Consider the following 14,644-nt stretch of genomic DNA (forward strand, 5'->3'; position numbering starts at 1 on the left):
AGAGCACAGTCTCTCACGAGTGGGAGCTGGCTCAGGAAGTTCTTTTGGAGATCTTCGCCCTTTGGGGGACCCCACAAGTGGATCTCTTCGCCACCAGTCTCAACCAGAAGTGCGAAAGATTCTGCACGTGGAAATTTCCTCTAAGAGGAGCCTTAGGGGGCGCGTTCATAGTTGAGTGGTCCTTCCCACTGTTGTATGCGTTTCCTCCAGTCCCCGTCATTCCGCAAGTGTTGCGGAGGTTACAGCGGTTCGGTTCCCGAATGATCCTCATTGCTCCGGCGTAGGCCAGAAGGGCGTGGTAGCCGGACCTTCTCGACATGTCCATCTGCCCTCCACGCCATCTTCCCTACCGAGACTATCTGCTCTCGCGGGAGGGGAGTCGGATTCTCCATCCAGCGGTCAAGTCTCTCAGCCTTCAAGTCTCTCAGCCTTCATGCTTGGCATGTGAAAGGCTGAGGTATAAGGATTGGGACCTCCCATAAGACGTGATGGAGGTGTTGCTTTCGGCCAAAAGGCCCGCAACAAAATCCCTGAACCGTTGCCGTTGGAGAAAGTTCTGCGACTGGTGCAGGGTACAGAATGTGGATCCTTTTCAGTGTTCAATTCCTGTGGTTCTGTCTTTTTTGCTTTCATTAGCCCACAAGGGCCTGCAAGTGGTTACCATTAAGGGTTACCTGGCGGCGCTGTCCATATTTAAGCGCTCGTCTGAGGAGTGTTCTTATTTTAAGATTCCTTTTGATTCCTCAGTTTCTGAAAGGGCTAACTAATGGGTTTCCTCCGTCACCTTTCCAGGTGCCCGGTTGGGATTTGAAGTTAGTTTTAAAGTTCCTGATGGGAGCTCCGTTTGAGCCCTTACATTCTTGTCCATTGAGGCTGTTGTCCTTTAAAACTGTATTTTTAGTTGCGGTTACTTCCGCTCGCAGAGTGAGTGAGTTGCAGGCACTATCCGCCAAGCAACCTTTGACGGTGTTCCATAAGGACATGGTTGTCCTTCGGGTTTGTCCTACTTTACTTCCGAAGGTTGTGTCGGAATTTCCTTTGAGCCAGAAGGTAGTTCTTCTGGCATTCTATCCTCTTGCGCATCATGGTAAGGAAGAGGAGAGGCTCCAAAGGTTGGAATTCTAGGAGAGCTTTAAGTTTCTACATCTCACGCATGTCCGGGTCAGAGTGGACGATCAGCTATTCGTAGGATACGCTGGAAGGCGTTTGGGTCAAGCTGTTTATAAGCAGACCTTTCCCGTTGGATCATCTTGACAATCTCTGAATGCTACCGTCTGGTGGGTAAGGACCCTCCGGTGGGCTTACGGGCTCATTCTACTAAGGGTGTGGCTGCCTCCACTGCTCTGCAGAGGGGTACTCCCATTCGTAATATTTGTGAAGCAGCCACATGGGCCTCTGTCCATACTTTTGTAAACCACTACTCCCTGGATTCTATCCATGGGCAAGATTTGGCCTTTGGCAAGGCGGTCCTCTATTCTGAAATTTGATTGGGCATTCTAAAATTCTAAATTCTTTTCCCACCTCTATACGTTGGTACTGCTTTGGGAGTCTGTCATAGATGTGGAATGTCGGAGGACACAATCCCCACATCTATGACAGTAATCACCACAGCTGTGCTGCTTTGGAAAAATGTTTTGCGTCGATTACGTCGATACGCTGTCCCTCGAGGGCCTCCGTTGAGCGCTTCCGTCACTGGATGTTATATGTAGGACACACGACACCTGTAGCCTCAGTTGTAGATTTTTCCCAGAACGTGTGGCACCAATCATTTGCCAGTATGACTACAGAAAGCCTTGCGGAAAAGTAAGCTGCAATCGCATAAATTCTGTAGAGGGGCACGCTGGGAGGGTGCAATGTGGAATACGTCGGAGGAACATCCCATAGAAAGAACGTTACCAGGTAAGAAATTAACTTGTTCTTCACTTTACTGGAAACAATTTATCCAAGAGAAGGTGGGAAATCTAAGAGGCTGCCCTGTGCCGCTGCACTGAAGGGGCTGTGTGTCACAATGCAAAGTTAACGCCTATGGAGTTTGTCAGACTCCAAAACCAAAAAGAAACACAGTAAAACACATAGAATTAAAAGTACAAAGTCCCAGAATTAAAAGTACAAAGTCCCAAAGTTTAGCAAAAGAGCTGGGGGGGTCTCAAAGGTGGGAGGAATTTAGCACTAAACTGAAATTCTCCCTAACACCTTGATATTTTCATGGAGTGGAGAGATGGGTGTCCACTTTGCCAGATGATTTTGAGGCAGGACCACATCTCCGGGCCAGGGAAGTACTAATTGTCCAGGCCATGCGGTCAGCGGCCTGAGGGGAAGGGGGTTTGGTGTCTGTGGTTTATTAAATCACCAGAAGCTAAAGAGAATGCACTTTGCATGAAATTCGTTTATATACCCTAAAGCACAAAATATCCCAGTTAATTTTGGGACGAGTTGATCTTATACCTTTAAATCTAAGACCCCATTGTATTTGGTTGGTGTATGTGAATAGAGAACTGTTGGTAGTGACTTCAGTTCTGCACCATGAAGCTTTATTCCTATATCGCTCCCATGGCTACTGGCTTGTGGGTGTTCCCTCTCCTTCCCCGACCATTTTCAGCCCATCCAGCATCTATTGTTCATTTGCAACATGTTAGATACTTACCTACAGAGGACTGGATAGTGTTACTTTCCCAGATATATGCTGTATTCTGTCCCAAATCAGCAATATTGTTCCAGATGATATTGGACCTTGTGATTTTGTGTCCTGGTGGTTCCTTACACCAGCCTTTGCAGAAGATCGACACAGCTACCATTGGCCACGTCCTGGAAATGGAACTCTCACCAATCCTTCATGAATTGCTTGACCACATGTGGTGTTGTCAGCCTTCCCCACCCATCAATGGTGGTTCCCATTTCATTCCACAGAACCTACCGATTCCCTAGAACCTACCTATTTATTTAGAGTAGAAGTCGTCCTTACTGGGGGGGAAGCTACCTCGGGTCATTCGCAGATTCATGTTTTATGTAACATTCAGACTTCTCTGGGATACCTATCTCTGGGTGATAACTTCCTTCTCTCTTGGAGGAAGGACCGTTTATTTAGCCCTCCACTTCCGATAAGTGTTTCACAAACGCAGGTGGTCTGATGACTGCAGAATACTGCTCATGCCTCTTTTTTGGCAGATGAGTTATGAGTTATTGGTTCTCAGACCTCTTGGATCTGTTGAGTCCCCTCTGCCTTGCCAGTTTTCCCTCACTGCCATCACCCCTCAGATTCTTTGCGTCCCCAGACACATGAGCAACTGATAAATCATCCACACTTCCCCTCAATTGCTCTCGTTAGCCCCTTAGAATGTAGCGTTTGGCCCTAGTAAGGCTTTCATTGGAGAACATGGCAGTCCTGTAGGTGGTCGTAAATCATCCTATCGGCTGTAGCAGAGATTTGGGTCTGCCACTGTTCACTGCACAAGAGCCTAAATCCTCCTCTGGTGCCCCTCATTGATGTCTCTTTGTATCCAGCCTAGCTTCAACAGGCCTTAAGGTGGTCGATTCCTGCTGCATGTATCCTTCGCAGAGACTGTCTTCTCATTGCACATGCCAGATGTTGAGGCACATTTATTGTCTTGCGAAACCTTTCATACTCTTACGTCCCCTCCGTACTGCAGGGGTGTCCTGTCTCTTGGAAGGAACTTTTTTCACCAGAAGAAAACATCTTCCCCTTTAAATTTAGAGGCATGCAAGGGTGCGGCACTGGGAGCATGCGCTGCCCTGACTCCGCCCACCAGCGCCACACCTCAGTCCCCTATTCCGCACGACGGGAACGGGTCGAATACAGCAGCGCTCCTGGGTTTGGCTTTGGCCATGTAATTCCACGCACATATACTTCTTTTCTTGGTCTTTTTTTGTCTTTTTATCAACCCAGCTGGTGAATTAATGCCTGGACGCCAAGTGCAGATGGAGGGGGATACACTCTTGCTATCGGCCCATCCTCAGCCACACTCTTCGGTGATCGCTGTGGCATCACTATACTCCAAGCCTCAGTCGTCCGCCGCCGCCTCCTCTGCGGCGCTGCTGGGCAAGGAGAAGATCTTGCAGGCGTACAGGAAGAAGCTGTATTCAAACGTGTCTTTGCACCTGCGTCAAGCCAACGTGGATGCCATGCTAGCAGCCATTAACCAGGCTATGGCAGGAAATTGCTGATTTCCTCCCAGAGCTTCCGGCGCAGAGCCAATCATGATTCAAGGTGGCCAAGATTGTGGCGCAGGATATCATGGAGTCCTCCGTGGCCCACATTGACACCTCTAGCCGTGCCATCTGTATTGCCACAGACATGAGAAGAACGGCGTGGCTCTGTGCCGCGAAATTCAACTCGGATGTCCAGGAACGCGTTCTAGATCTTCCATTCGAAGGGGGTGACCTCTTCCACTCCACAACGGACGAGGAGCTGGACAAGAAGAAAAACTGCTCTCAAACAGCCAAGGCTTTATCCATCCTTACAAAGACCACGCCCAAACAGGACACCCAGTCACAGCAACGCTCTGAGAAGGGGCGTACGTATGGAGGGCTCTGCGGCTTCCAAGAGCAGAGGTCCAGGCAGCCTGACCGTTCGCTGTCCCAGCATTGGCACACGCAACAAAAAAGGGGGGAGGTAACTGCTTTTTCCAGTCCCCCTCCGCCTCAGTGGGAAAGAAGGCATGACATGCCCCTTTGGGTCCATGTGTCTCCAGTGGGGGGGGCAGGCTTGCTCTTCATGCACATTTCTGGCGCCAGAATTCTGTGGACCCCTGGATCCTCTCTGTAGTCTGCACGGGGTACCGCCTCCCTATCCCAGTTTCTCCTCCCTCCTCCACTCGCGCAGGTTGAAACAGCAACTCTTTGGGCAGAGATCCGGTCGCTCGTCGAGAGCCAGCCAGTTGAAGTCCCAGCGAGCATTGGGCTTTTACTCCAGGATTTCGCCATTCAGAAAAAGAACCAGGTGGGCCAGAGAGTTGTGCTGGAACTGTCCACCCTCAACCTCGCTCCCTACCTCTAGAAAAATTCAAGATGCTTGCGCCAGCTTTGATAGCAAGACATTGTGCAAGGGAGACTGGATGTGCTCCCTGGATCTGAAGGACGTGTACCTACACGTCCCGAGCTGGCAGCCTCCTCGTTCCTTTCTACGATTCAGGATCATGGGCTACCATTTCGAAGACAAGGTGCTTCCTTTCGGCCTCAACTCGGCCCCCAGGGTCTTTACCAGGCTGGTGAACTCTGTGACGGCTCTCCTCAGGGCCACCACATCTACCCATACCTTGACGACTGGTTCGTCAGGGCTACATCTCTGGAGATAGTGCACCATACTACCCATGCACTTATGAACACACTGCACGAGCTGGGTTTTTCTCTCAACCGCAAGAAGTCGCAACTGCAGCCCACGCAGAGACTGACCTTGGGCCTCCTTTGGGATATGTGCTCCGAGAAGGTTTTTCCCTCGGAGGACAAGATCACGGCAGTCAAGAGGGCCACAGTGCACTTCCTAAGCAGAGAAGAGACCTCGGCTTGGTGGTACCAACACCTACTGGGTCTTATGGCAGTAGTCCTCTTGGCCGTCCCCCATACGAGACTCAGGATGAGGAGGATACAGCTGCACTTTGCAGCATCTTGGAACCAGGAACGGGGCCATCAGTCAGATGATCAACGTTCCTCCGTCACTTCACCCAGACCTTACATGTTGGTCCAGGGACTGCAACCTGTGGATGGGCAAGCCTTTCCGGCAACCTACACCACAGGTCACCATCACCACGGACTCCTCTCTTTCGAGGGGTAGAAGGCCACTCTGGACAACCACTGCATCCATGGCACCTGGACCCGGCAGTAGCAGGAGTACCACATCAATTAGCTGGTATTGAAGGCCATCTGGCTGCCGCTCAGGGCCTTCCTTCTGGTGGTCGAGGACAAGGTTGTCCTCATTCAGACAGACAACTCGACCAGCATGTTCTATGTCAACAAGCGGGGAGGTACCAGAGCACCCCCCCCCACCCCCCTCTGTGCAGGTCTCGCAGTCAGCATGTGGGAGTGGGCCCTGGAGAGCAACATCTACCTCACGGCGGTCCACCTGCCGGGGGAATCCAATCTGGAGGCAGACGGGCTCAGCAGACTGGGAGTGGACAACTACGAGTGGCAGTTGAACGACCTAGTGCTGCAGGAGATCTTTCGCAAATGGGGTCACCCTCAGGTGGACCTCTTCACCTCCCAGGGCAACAGGAAGTGCCAACTGCTCGCCTCCTGGCAGGGCCAGTGACCGGGCTCCCTGGGCGATGCCTTTCAGATCAGTTGGGACGGCATGACAGCATACGCCTTTCCGCACACTCCCCTGATTCAGTGTGATATGCAAGATCAAGGAGTCTCGCCTCCTCAGCATTATCCTAGTAGCTCCATGGTGGCCAGCCAGGACATGGTTTTCGGAGCTCTTCAGCCTCTGAGAGGCCTCCCATTCGCCGGCCGACGGGCCCAGCACTTATGCTGGCGCAGCAAGGGGACAGGGTCATCCGCCCTGCACCAGAGAAATTAGCCCTCAGTGTGGTTCCTGAACAGGTCACGCTAGGACATCTCAGCCTCTCTCAGGCCAATCTAGAGATCACACAGGGCGCCAGGCGCAAATCTACCAGGGCCAGTATAAAAGCAAGTGGACCAGGTTCTTTTACTGGGTAGACTCAAAGGGCTTTGACCCTCTGACATGTTCCCTGGACGACGTGCTCTTTTTCGGCGCATCTCGCGCATTCAGGTGTGCAGGTGAACACTTGCCGCACTTACCTGGCAGCCGTTGAGGCATACAGAAACTCAGGAGGAGGAGAGTTTCATCTTCCAACCCGCTTGTCAAGAGACATTTGATGGGTCTTGCCAGGCTCTACCCATCAGAGGCCGCACCCTGTGTGGGACCTCAACATAGTCATGAGCGTCCTGTCGCACAAACCATTAGAACCAATGGCGTCTGCGGACATCAGGCTGGTCACCATCAATACGGCCTTGTTGGTCGGCCTCTGCTCGCAGGATCAGCTAAATCCGGGCGCTGGCTACCTCGGAGCCATACACTGTTTTACAGGGACAAGGTGGTCCTCCAGAAACACCCAGCTTTCCTGCCTAAGGTGCCGTCTGCATTATACCTAAACGAGGAAATTGTGCTGCCTACGTTCTTCTCCGCTCCTAACGACGAGGCACAGAGTCCCGTACTGCCTTGATGTCGGGGGTGCACTGAAATTCTACTTGGACTGGACGAAGGGCTTCCGCGGGTTGGTTGCTCTTTTTATCACCTTTTGGAAGTTCAAGACCCGGGGTATCGGGCATCCAAGGGCTCCGTAGCCCGTTGGATGGTCGCGGCCATCAAAGAAGCCTACGAGGGACAGCATAAGCCACTTCCGGCCAACATGCATGCATGCATGCATGCATGCATGCATGCATGCATACGCGGTGACAGCCAAGGCAACTGCCATCGCCTTCCAGCAGCATGTCCCCTGGCAGGTCATAAACAGGGCGGCCAACTGGGTCACCCCTTCTGCTTTCTGCAAGCATTACTGTTTGGATGCCGGATCTAGATCAGATGCGGCTTTTGGACAGGTGATTCTTAGAAACCTGTTTGCTCCTCTCCTCCCTGGGGCTACATTCAGTTGTAATCGCCCATGCAGTATGGAGGAAAGGGGACGGAAGAGTAATTATAAGTTACTCACCGTAGTGACTAACTTACTCCTTAGTCTAGTCCCCTTTCCTCCATACGTCCCACCATCCTCCCCCCTAATAATAAAACTGGTGTCATTAGGCAATATTAATCTATTGTCAACATGTCTATGGGGAGTGAGGTGTGGCACCGGTAGGCGGAGTCAGGGCAGTGCATGCTCCCAGGGCCACACCCCTGTGTGACTCTAAATTTAAAGGGGAAGGTGGTTTTATTCTGATGAAAAAGGGTCCGTCTCCCGTCCCTTGGAAGGGACGCCCATGCAGTATGGAGGAAGAGGTAATAAGAGTAAGTTAGTCACTACAGTGAGTAACTTCTAACTTGATGGTGCGGAAAAGAGGGAATTCGGGGGTCGGCCCTCTTCACCCAGTGGGATTTCTACTTTCTTCCCACCCTTAAGCACAATCCCTTTGTGCCTATGGCATCATTCATTTTGTCTTTTGTTAAAGTGACTTTCACCATAATTATGGTCCCAACACGCTTTTGGTTGAAAACCCTCAGAGACCGGAGACCAAAAACGTGGGAGAATTTGATAGGTGCTATTATGCGTGTGTGCATTTAAGCCATTAAAGTTGTGAGGGTGGCGAAGACCGTGGTTGTCACCCATGTCTAAATGGATTGTGTATGGGCACTGCAGAGGTATACCATGGTCAAAGGGGGGGTTGCGTTTAAGGAGATGGTTATGCGGGAAGCTACAGTTTGAATTTTTGTTGTTAGCTTTATTCTTATGGCAGACGTGATGTGCAATAGTGTTGATGTGAGTGCAGGGTGTGTGGAAGTAAGCCTGTGCCTTCCGCTAAATTGCAAAGGGGGGCTGTGTGCGAGAGGAGAAATTGGTTAGCTATACAAGCATCTACTTCCTGGGTTACATCTATGTAGATGGAGCAGTGCTACGTTTCACAGGCAACCTAATTGCTAGATGAATGCCTAATACCTTACCCAATTAGGCTTAATGCGAGATATGGCTGACTAACACTAATCGACTAACAGAAACAAGGCTGTTGTGCACAGACATCGGTCTGGTAACATGGAACACAGTTTCTCATGACTCTCACTTCAGCCAGACAAATTGGGGATCTTCAGGCTCTCAGCTGCAAGGAACCTTTCATTTACTTGTGCAAGGACAAAGTAGCCCAACGTATTCCACCTATATTCCTCCTTCACTTAAATAAGGCAATATATTTGCCTGGTTTTTTTCTGCCTCCTTCAGGTGAACCAGAAGGGACCCTTCATAATAATCTAGCAAGAGCTCTAAATGTTTGGCTGAAGCAAAACTACAACTTCTAAAACGCTTCTTCAGCTATGGGGTTTACTTGCCTGGTTCCAAAGCGGCCAAGGCCACCATAGTCAGAAATGTGTTTTTGAGCATTCTGCAATGTAACAAGTGTCAACACGGTCTACATCTGAAAGGCTTGCATGCAGATCTGGTATGTGCCCTGTGTTAGTTGCGTTTCAGAAGCACATACTTCTGAGAAGCATCTGCAAGACTAAGTACTTCACTCACATTTTCTACCTGCACTGTTCGTGTGAAGCTCCAGAGTTAAAATTGCCATCCAGTTTTTGGTTCCTTCTCATGGTTGATCAGTAGTCCCCTGCAACTATTAGGGCGTGGGGGGGGGACAAAGTTAGCCACCATAGGGACTACTTTACTTCTAATCCATAATCCCCTTTCCTTCATACTGTCTGCCTCTAAGGCCTGCAGAAGTGTCCCTTGTAGGACTATGCCTGCTTCAAAAGGGACAGGAAGCAGGCAGCCAAAGAGTGAGAGGGCCTGGCTCCAGTACTAGCCCCATTGTTATGACGTCGCTCAAGTATGGTGCAAACGGCACTAAAAACTAGGAGTACGGTAGTCAATACGGTGTGTAACTTTAACTTCCTCTTGTGTCCTGTCACCTTTCCTCCATATTTTGGGGCGTTACGTTACTGCAGGCAAAGCAGTGGAGGTAAAGAACTATTATGATTTAATTTTGCTGTTGAACCACCTCCTTCCGAGCCATGGCTCATGTGAGGGTGGGGGCTAGGAGGAGCAGTGCAGGGGAAGTTTAGAGGGGATGTGGTTGATGTCCTTCAGCTGGGAAGTGGGTCACCTCTCATTAGAGGAGTTAAGCATAAGACTGCATAGGGCCATTCAGTGGTGTATGGAGGCCATGCAGTCTGACGCTTGGAAGAGAAGAGGCTTGTGACACATCAGCAAAGTGGAAATGCAAGTGACCAAAGGATGAGATGAGTTTGCCAAAAGAGGTTGTGTAGTGACTAGGAGGGGTAAACCAACAATTGGTCCTTGAGGGATCGATATTGGTAAAAGGGTTGCAGAAGAAGTAGCAACACCCCAGGAGATTTAGAAGGTGTGTGGCAATTTATTTAGGCATTCTGGAAAAGTACAATGTCCTCGGGTGTAGGGGCAGAATGAGTGAGTCAGGATGACAGATGAGTGGTCAACCGTATTGATGGCTCGAAGACTACAAACAGTGAGGAGCATGGCGTTGTGTATGTGATTAGCATAGTGAGCATGTTGGAGGCCTGGCTGTTGTGGAAGTCAAGCTTGAAGGGATTGTATAGTTTCCCGGTAGCTGGGGATTTGCTTGAACACCACACACTGTAGGATTTTAGAGTAGTGGGTTAGAAGGGAAACTGTTCATGTAGTTAGCAGGGTTGTTGTTGTCCACTAAGTTTTGCTGAGAGCAGTGGAAGTGTGACCACTTAAAAGCAGGTTCAAAAGCTCCCAGAGGGCAGGCAGAGAGGTTGAAGACGAGTGGCAGAGGCACATAAGTGGGTAGGGTTCCAGTTCTTGAACTGTATGGGGTACAAAAGAGTATTCATTAGCACAAGTGTGGTGTGTACAATGGAGGATGGGTGTCGGTTCAACTGCAGTGGTTGGTTAAAAAGTAAGAACATAGGAGTTGAGTGCAGCCTAATAGAGCAGGGGGAAGAGATTTGAGTTGGAAAAAAAGCTCAAGCGGCGTCTTCATCAGGAAGGGATGGAGACTGGTTAAGTGTAGGGCGGGCATGAACTGGAGGGTTCCCGGCTGGCTTGTGTGGTTAAGAGTGGGAAGATGATATGAGGGTCCTGTAACAGGAGGACTTATCATTGGCAACAGGGGACTACTTTTTCGAGTCGTTCAAAACACCCTGAAAAAGTACATATGCTTCCCCTTTAAACATGACATATTTGAGATATTATTAGTTACTAAGCACAACCCTGATATTACAAACATGAAGTAGGTTTAAGGTTGTATTTAACGGATTTTCTGTGTAAACCATGAAAGCAGTCCAACCTGTTTAATTTTTTGAATAACGTTTGTCTCTTTTACATTCAGTGGCTCCGTAGTGTTGTGGCTCTCCAGTGCAGCATCCTCAAACACTTGTCCAAGCAAATGCCTTATCACTGGCACTCGGATTTGACTGAAATGCCTGATATCAAGCCTGAAATCACACCAGACTGCGCCATCAATAACTTGCACCAGGCATCTCACAAGAAGAATCTCACCTGCTCTTATGTGTCAGCGCTACCAGGACAGAATTCTACGCAAGCGCAGCAGATTCCGGCGCAAGATGATCGCTGTTTTTTGGACAAGCAAAGGCGACCTCTGTGCGGGACTGCCAACGGACCCACAGCTTCTGAGGTGAAAGTGAACGGACCTCATTCATATAGGGTTTCCCCAGAGCCCTTGGCACCATTGACAGACCCACAGAGGCTCTCGGGACCAAGTACTCCAATATCTGTTCTCTCCCACCGACAGACTTGGTCCAGGCCCACCACGCCACCGGCAGCGAGTGGACTTCCCAACCACATCCAGCCAACTGTAATAAAGACAGAGGGTGTGTGTGGATCTTCTTGTGCCCAAAGGCATTCTTTGCCAGTAACGAACCTGCCCCAACCTCCTTCCCCAGGCTTTGAGGCCACCAGCACTTTGCAACGGAAAACTGTCCAGACTCCGTTAGGACCTCCTTTGTCTGTACTTGATTCGCGATCCCATGGATCCCCATTGTCTGGCACGAGGGCACTTACTCCCCCACAAGCGTCTGCTGAAGGGCACCTGCACACGGCAACTTCTGCACAAAGACTTTGTATCCCCACACCACCAACAGGTGAGCCACATTTTCATTTTGGAGGGATTGGGGGAGAAACTAATCTTAATGTTAACTTTATTTCATTATTAAAAGCAAATGCCTTACAAGACCTTAGAAACAGTGCCAGCAATATATGTGGCAAGGCGAAGCGGTGGAACAATATGGCAGACACATTCTACTGTCAGCATGAAAATAGGTGTGCAACCCACTAACGCATCTTTCAGTAAGTGTAGGCGATTGCTCAACGAAACGTAAAGGCATCATTACTTATTGACCTATAACATTAAATACTCATATAAGCATGCTCTGAGCACAGACAGTTAGCAGGCTCAACCGTAATCCTATGTATGTAAACAAACATCAAACAGACTTTACACACTCACAGAAGACAGGTTGCAGGGGGACTGTTGCATTAAATCGTAGGTGTTAATGAATAAAGCTCATTGAGGGAGGTGAGAAAAATCTGACATTTTTAAAATCGAGTGCACAATTTGGCACCTTTTTGATTTCCTCCCACCAACAACCAATCTCCTAAAATGGCCAAATCCCAAGTCCAAGCCAGGGGCACCCCAAATCATCTGTGAAGTGTTCTCAAACTTGTTAGCCAAAACATTGGTGCGGTTGAACAATGCTACAGAGACCCTTTATCTGCATTGTCTTGTATCTTATACCCGTAAGATTGCTCAGCGGGTTGATCGCTCACTGGTGTAATCTGTGATCTGCAGGTCAAAGGTTCGAATCCCGGCAAGGCCAACTCAGCCTTTCATCCTTCCGAGGTCGATAAATAAGTACCAACTCCGGGTGTGTGATATTGTATGCATTATGTTCACTGTAAAGCGCATACGTGTAAGTAACACATTATCATTCTTGCCCTAATGCAGCTAAGGCAATTAATCCTGCATTTTGTAAGTGTATTGGTGGGCCAGCTGACCATATAGCAGGTAAACAAAATGTGGGCAATGGAAGCCTACACCTTGTGTTAAAATGTATTCCTAGTGTGTTGCATGCTGCCTGAATGACTGCACCAAAGGTTAACACAGTTATGGGAAGAAAAGGTATTTCCGAAACACAAGTACAGAATGTTTGAGTTTGTGAGAAAGCCTGGTTTTCAGGCTTGTCTGGTTTTGAAATGGTCAATGGAAGTGGATTTGGTTGAGGGGGAATTATAGTGATCAGCCTTCTTGGTCACACTGGTTTGTCTTTCAAATTTCTTAGCCAAGTGCCTAATACATTTGAGAATATATGAACAAACCCCACTCTGCAATGGAAAAAACATTCCCTTTTTGCAAATGCTGTCCAGAACATATCCTTTTCCATCACACACACACCTATCTTCCTCTGAATTTTCCAGTTGACCTCACCATGGATCAATTGCTCCTTGACTACCTACTCCACGAGGCAATAACCATACACAAGATCAGTTGCAACACACTAGACCATTTCTCCCCATCCATCCTAAGTTTTGATCCCTTTTGTACTTGTAAACCCACCATACCATGCTTTTTCATTAATCAAGAACTAGGCCTAACAGCTGGCCTAAACTCAAGGAATTGCTTGCCTATTACTTCGACCCCAATCCCTGTACCTCTCCTCCCAAAACAGCTTGCCTCAGAGGTCATCATGACCATTATCTACTAAAGATTTTGAGGGTATGGCATTTTTGTTTTTGTAGGACTTTGTAAAACCTGGAGGAGAAATATGTATGTTGAAGGTCATACCCACCAAAAGTCAAATAAATGGGCAAGTTGTGCCATTAAAGGCATGGTGCTGCATCCACTGTGTCCTTCGGCAGAGCACAATCAAACCTATGCTCTGCAATTCAATCATTAATGGAAATTGTGACCAAATCTAAACGTTCTCTTCTTGGTACACAAAGATTCTATGGAAAAACATGCAAGCCATGCAAAGAAGCTTCCTAAGTGCCTGCAACAAAGCCCCTGCTCCTTTTCTCCACAAATCCTGTCTTTGAAATCCTCGGCTCTCTTCCCTGAAAACAAGCCACATTTGATATCCAATTCAAAGAAAACTATATCCTACAAATCTAAGTAAATGCAACCATAGCCATGCATGGATTACTGCAACCTGCTACAGTCCTATCAATCTAGCTTCAAACACCACCACATTGCAAACTGACAATCTATCACCAGGTTTTTCTGTCCATCCTCATTTTAAGCATTGGTTAAAGTAGCCATGCTGTACTGTTTCACAGCATTCTTAGTGAACTGTGAACAGCTTGTCCAAATGGGTTCTGTTTGATCCTCTCTCTTGCGAGTACTCGGCAGAATCTCATTGGCTTCATTCTGCCCCATGATATTTATATTGACTCCTCAGAGGCCCGTCTATGCAACCAACAAATCGGGACACACCAATGCACAGTTAAACAGGACTACATAAAAGTAATAATTTCCAACATTGTCTACAAACTTGGATCGTGTGCATTCTTCATGCTTTATAGCAAATGACTGCACTGAACCCAACAAAAATAGATTGTTCGAGGGGATTGGGTCCTCCGACGTATTCCATATCTATGACAGGTAATCACCACAGCTGTGCTGCTTCGGAAACTTTTTCTGCGTCCTGCGTCGATGCGCCGTCGTCGAGGACCTCCTCCGACGTCATCCGATGTGATAAGTAGGACGCACGACGCCCGTAGCCTCAGTTCCGTTTTTTCCGCGAACGTGTTGCTTTGTGAATCTCGGTTACGCCTCGACTCTTTGGGGTTCTGTTCTTCTCGGTTCTTCGAACCTGTTTGTTTTTGTGAGAAAATCCTTCGTGTGAAGATGTCTTCTACTTCGTCTTCGACCCCGCGTCCGGGCTTCAAGAAGTGCGGGGAGTGTGGGTCCAAGATGTCGGTGACGGACTCGCACGACGCCTGCCTCTGGT

At 48.8% G+C, this 14,644-nt stretch overlaps 1 protein-coding gene across 1 annotated transcript in view; it reads left to right on the forward strand.

Moving 5' to 3' along the window:
• The window catches only part of PHF12 (PHD finger protein 12), a 689,998-nt gene that overhangs the window by 492,424 nt on the left and 182,930 nt on the right, over positions 1–14,644 (forward strand). The window contains exon 9 of the mRNA XM_069615300.1: positions 11,008–11,779. Coding sequence (XP_069471401.1) covers positions 11,008–11,779 — 772 coding nt within the window. The remainder of the gene's footprint in view (positions 1–11,007; positions 11,780–14,644) is intronic.

This window comes from Ambystoma mexicanum, chromosome 9 (assembly GCF_040938575.1).
Source record: "Ambystoma mexicanum isolate Mex_15411 chromosome 9, UKY_AmexF1_1, whole genome shotgun sequence".
In the NCBI taxonomy this organism is placed as follows: Eukaryota; Metazoa; Chordata; class Amphibia; order Caudata; family Ambystomatidae; genus Ambystoma; species Ambystoma mexicanum.